This window comes from Chinchilla lanigera, unplaced genomic scaffold (genome assembly GCF_000276665.1).
Source record: "Chinchilla lanigera isolate Chin_1 unplaced genomic scaffold, ChiLan1.0 scaffold00174, whole genome shotgun sequence".
Taxonomy (NCBI): Eukaryota; Metazoa; Chordata; class Mammalia; order Rodentia; family Chinchillidae; genus Chinchilla; species Chinchilla lanigera.
The window spans coordinates 15,471-20,689 of NW_004955575.1; the positions used below are offsets into that span (position 1 = coordinate 15,471).

General features: G+C 46.5%; 1 protein-coding gene across 12 annotated transcripts in view; it reads right to left on the reverse strand.

Annotated features, from left to right (window-relative positions):
* Positions 1 to 256: 256 nt before the first annotated feature.
* The window catches only part of Ccdc125 (coiled-coil domain containing 125), a 34,350-nt gene continuing 29,387 nt past the window's right edge, over positions 257 to 5,219 (reverse strand). For all 12 annotated transcript variants that reach the window (XM_013509595.1, XM_013509597.1, XM_013509589.1 and 9 more), the window contains 3 exons: positions 4,648 to 4,822; positions 1,800 to 1,936; positions 257 to 984 (listed from right to left, as the gene is read on the reverse strand). In XM_013509595.1, the coding sequence (XP_013365049.1) occupies positions 682 to 984; positions 1,800 to 1,936; positions 4,648 to 4,822 (615 nt within the window). In that variant the 3' untranslated portion in view covers positions 257 to 681. The remainder of the gene's footprint in view (positions 985 to 1,799; positions 1,937 to 4,647; positions 4,823 to 5,219) is intronic.

Genomic DNA, 5,219 nt, shown 5'->3' on the forward strand with positions numbered 1-5,219 from the left:
AAGTCTTGTTTTTTTTCTTTTTTCTTTTTGGAGACAGGGTCTCACTATGCAGTTCATGCCGGCCTTGAACTCTCTGTATAGCCCAGGCTGGTCTGGAACTCACAGCAATCCTCCTGCCTCAGCCTGCTGAGTACTGGGATTACAAGTGTGAGCCACCACACTCAGCTTTACTTTTTAAACGTTAACATTACTTTTTAAATGTTAACTACATTGTTACAATGTTGATTTAGCTGATCTAAGATCCTTATAGTCACTGTGAGTATTAAATGCTATTAATGTTTTTATTAATAGGTATAATTACTTTTATGGAATTACATACTTTCATTTGCCCCAAAATAATTTGCAGATAAGCTGATGGCAAACACTGAAAACTTCGCAAAATACAACAATGTAATTTATAAATAAAACGACAACACAGAACTCTGATAAATTTTTTGTAGAAAATGTAGAAAAAGCTTGAATAAACTGCCTCCTAAAATTAAAAAAACCTGGAAAACACACAGCTTCTCAAGATGCATCAACATTCACATGGTCCTCTTTCCAAGTCTCTTCCGGTGCTGGAGACGGGACCCAGGCCTGGCACACGCTAGGTGAGCACTGTGCCCTGGAGCTCTGACCCTGGCCCCAGAGTCTCCTGAAGTAAAAAGCTCTCAGTTCTGATCTCAAGCGGTGGGTGCATCTTCAAAATGTGATACTTGATGGCAAAGAACAGGATCTTCTAAGAGTTCTTGTGTGGTTGGGATCTGTCTGTTGGACAGAACAAGCACAACCCACAGAACTAAACGTCCGGATGCCTAAATGCACAGGATCACACAAAACAGAGAATTCTGAAGATTTATGCCAGGGCTTTTTGAATGGAAAGGTCTCCTTCAGAGGGCTGTTGTCTTTATTCTCTTTTGAGGCGGTGTCTTTGTCTTCCAGGGCCCGAGCAAGCATGTAACTAACCTTTCTCTGATGTGCCAGCGCTTCTTCTTTATCATTTAACTGCATGCACAGAAATTCAAACGGTACTCATAAGTCAGCAAGCCACAGAATATAGCCAGAGGAGGACTATCCATATTTTATCAAAATATTCAGCCCTATATCTGGAAAGCTATCAATACCAGCTGTCACCGAATTCCCAAGCTACATTTAATTGAAGATTTGTTTTTAAGAGAAAAAAACAAGATGGCATTATTTTTTTTGTTGAAAATTTTGTAAGTGTAGACCTACCGGTGAAATAGTATATATATTTTGTTTATTTGGTTCCCGTCAGCCCTGCCAGCATGCAGTTACTTCTAAGGAAATTGTGAAGTCACCAAGTCTTTAGAGGTAAGTATTTTTTGTTTTTGGTACCAGGAATCGAACTCAGGACCTTGTGCTTGCCAGGTAGGCGCTTATGCCACTGAGCTATATCCCCGGCCCGAGGTAAGTATGTTTAAAACACCTGACCCAGGTCTCAGTTCATTGAGCCATCAACGGAATGGGGATAACAAGACTGATTTCCGGGTGTGGTGCGGCGCCTGACTCAAATGCCTGCCTCACAGCCCCCTCGTCCCGCACTGCCAGTGTGTCACGCAGCTGGCGGAGCGTTAGGGGAGCCTTTCTTCAGAGGAGGAGCATGAACCTGACAGGACAGGAGCGTGGGCAGAGAGGAGGGGAAGCATGTGTGGGGTGTGAGGACAGCCCCATCGTGGGCTTGGAGAAATCCTCTCAGCTGGGAGGGCATCAGAGGTGATGCAAGGAGCGAAAACGCCAAAGTAGCAGGAAACAAATAGATGGGTCACAATCCCTGAGAAAAACAAAGCAAAGGTACTAACCAAATCGACAAGCGTCCAAAACACTTCTTGAGGATTAGTCTGGTCTTCAGTCCTCTGAGAACTGTTTTCTGAAGGCAGCAGGCCCAGCAGTTTCTGCCCTAATGTCTTCTTATTCCTTCGAGGTTGATGTCCTGAAACTGAGCAGGAAAATCCAGCTGAGATGGTACATTCGTGATGACTTCCAGGAAAGACGTACCTGTGGACCAGGCGGATGGCCTCCTAGCCAGCGCAGGGTGTCCTCTCCAGAGACGTGAGGTGGGAGAGGTGTGCAGCGCAGTGTGGGAGGGCCACGTGCAGGTGCCAGTGCTGCCGTGTGTGACCCGGTGCCCGCCCTGCATTACAGCAAGGCCCTGCTTGCTGCCAGCTGGTGCTGCAGGAGAGTGCAGTCTGGGTCACTGAGGCACAGCCTTCAGGAACAGCCAGAAATCCAGATTTGTATGTGAAACCTCCCAATTTTAAATGTCACCACTAACCCACATTATTGAAAGCAATATGCAGACCCAACAGAAATGCTGCCCGCCACAGAGGCATCTGAACCACACACGCTCTCACTCAGAACTGCTCACCAAGTTTGGGATGAGCTTTCCTGGTTTTACTTTCTTTTCATCTAAAATGCAAATAGTGTCGCCTGCCTCTCTTGGTGCCCGTGCCATGAAGTTATAAATCCCTGGGCTGTCGGGAGCGGGGAGTCTCTGTCTCACAGGAAGGGTTTCTGTCAGGGAAGATGAAAGTCCTGGAGCTGCATGGGGGTGATGGTTACATGGCTGTCATCACAAATACAAGAGAGCCTTGCTGGGAGGAAGGGGGGATCCTTCGACACTGTTGGTGTGAATGTGAGTTAGTAGATTAGCACAGCCACTGCGGAAATCAGTACAGAGGTTCCTCAGAACACTGACTACAGCCACTTTGTGATCCAGCGATATGCTTCTCTCTCTCTCTCTCTCTCACACACACACACACACACACACACATCCATGCACACACACCCAAAGCACTCAAAGTGCACTACAAGGATCCTGGCACACTTGTGTTTATCTTGGTGCAATTCACAACCAACACATGGGACCGGCCTAAATGCCCATCAACGAAGAGTGACAAAGAAAATGTGGTCTGTGTACGCAGGGGGGTAGTACTGTTCTTCCGTTGAGGAAGAGCACGATTCCAGCATTTATGGGAAAACGGATAGTTCTGGAGGCCCTCATGTTGAGCAAAACAAGCCACATTCAGAAACACAAACATCAGATGTCCTCCCTAATGCGTGGAATCTAAGAAAGATGACAAGAAGGTCGCAAGACTATGATTAGACAGGAGGGAGGAGATGGGGGAGGGAGCGGGGACAGGGAGTGGAGGGAACGGACGTGAGCAAAACGCGCGCACTGAAACCCCTGGAAAAACATGATCAGGGAGGCGGCGGCGGCGTGGACGTGACCAAAGGAGGTACGTGTGGGTAGAATGGGCCAGAATGAAACCCTTGAGTCTGTATAACCAATTTTAAACAGGAGAAAATTTAAGCAAAAACCAGTTTTGTCTACACAGCACCACCCTGCAGAGCAGCCTCTCCAAGGGTGGAACTGCACAGGCTTCCCGAGACTGCTTGGCCTTGCCGCCCTGCTCTTCTCCCACTTCTCCTCTGTCCACTCCAGCAACACAAGCCCAGTGAGGGCTGGAAGGGGTCCGCCTTCCGCTGAACATGGCCCACCAGAGCTCTCCACCAAGGCCTGCTGTGCAAAGCAGCCCCGCTGGGCCGGGCCTGGCCGGGGAGGACGCTGAGGAAGACCCCGCAGTGCTGCTGCACACGGTGGGGCAGGGTGCTTAGGGTCCCCACTCTTTTTTCAAAGGAATTACTATGGAAAACACTGGTAAGGACTGATTTTGTATTACAAATTATTGGTGAGGACTTAGCCACTTATTTTCTCAATGGGCTCTGAAGTCTTAGGAGACACTTTTAGGATATTACCCTTGAAGTTATGTTCCAAAATAAACAAAGCAGCCATTATTTTTTACAAGTTTCAGTTTCTCTAAGTACTCAGTATCAATTATCACTTATTCACTATTATTCAATAGCATTCATATTGCTTCAAAATGACAACTACATGAAATTATTTTTCTGAGAGTTGTGGCGTCCAGCCGTAATCCTAGCACTCTGGGAGGCTGAGGCAGGTGCCCGGCCTGTGCAATTTAGTGAGACCCTGTCTCAAAATAAATTTTTAAAATAGGCCTGGGGATATAGCTTATTGAAAAGGCCAAATTAGTAGTCCTGAAAAAGAAGTTATGAAATTATTTATCAGTCAAGAAGTATTAAAGTAGTTTATAAGAATCTGAAGTGTTTTAGTATGAAATTCTAAGATGACTGTATTTCTAAATTTTTTTTTTTTTTTGAGACAGGGCCTCACTATGTAGTTCAGACTGGCCTTGAGCTCACTTTGTAGCTGTGGCTGGTCTTGAGCTTGCAAAGATCTTCATGCCTCAGCCTCCCAAGTGCTGGGATCACCGGTGTGTGCCACCACGCCTGGTTCTTTTTTTTTTTTTTTAATAGCACTTTCAATACAATTTCCTTCTTGGCAGTTTCCATTTAATCATAGCGTTTTTATTGAAAGTCTTTTCCATTAAATATAGCTTTACGCAAATGAAACAGAAGGGTACCTGAAAAGGGACTGTCTTGTTGTTTTTTTACGCTGTTGATCCCACTCACTCCCCTACATGTGTAACAGCCAGTGACTTTTCAGTAGTTGCTAAGCTTTTAAACAACTCAGAGCTGTGAGTGAAATTCAGTTCTCTCCCCTCCTCTAGACTGACTGTACTCCACTAACTAAAAATACCCGTTACTGCCATTATGATTTATAGTTACCGTCCTCTGTAAGAGCCGTCCAACTGATCCGTTTTTTCGCTTTTTTACATATTTCCTCCATTTGTGTCAATCTCAGGGCCTGGTCATTTTTCCTCATTAACTGTCGCTCAAATGCAATTCGGAACGCATCAGCCATGATGTAAGCTTCTTCTTTGCTCTTCTGCAAAAGTTCTAGCTGGTTTTGAAAGAAAGTTTGGGAGGTGTGACAGGCAAGACCAAACCACCTGTCTGAAGGCCGAGCCCATGAGCCCATGCAGCCTCCTCACCCACGCCCAGTGTTGCTGGGCTTGGTCTGCTGTACTGCTGTGGTAATCAGTACTGACCCCATCACCAGCAGTGTCCCTCATGTCCACCAACTGCCTGCTGACCCCACTCGGCCTCCTCCCAAGACAACCCCGGCCTCCCCAGTCAAAGCAGGAATGGGTCAGCTAGAAAAGAAGGGAGGGCACCGGGCCGAATGTCACTTCCGGCTTGGGCCACCCAAGACTCTGACCTGTGTGACTGATCTTATCCTTTTCTTCATGAGCTTCACCCAAGACTCTGACCTGTGTGACTGATCTTATCCTTTTCTT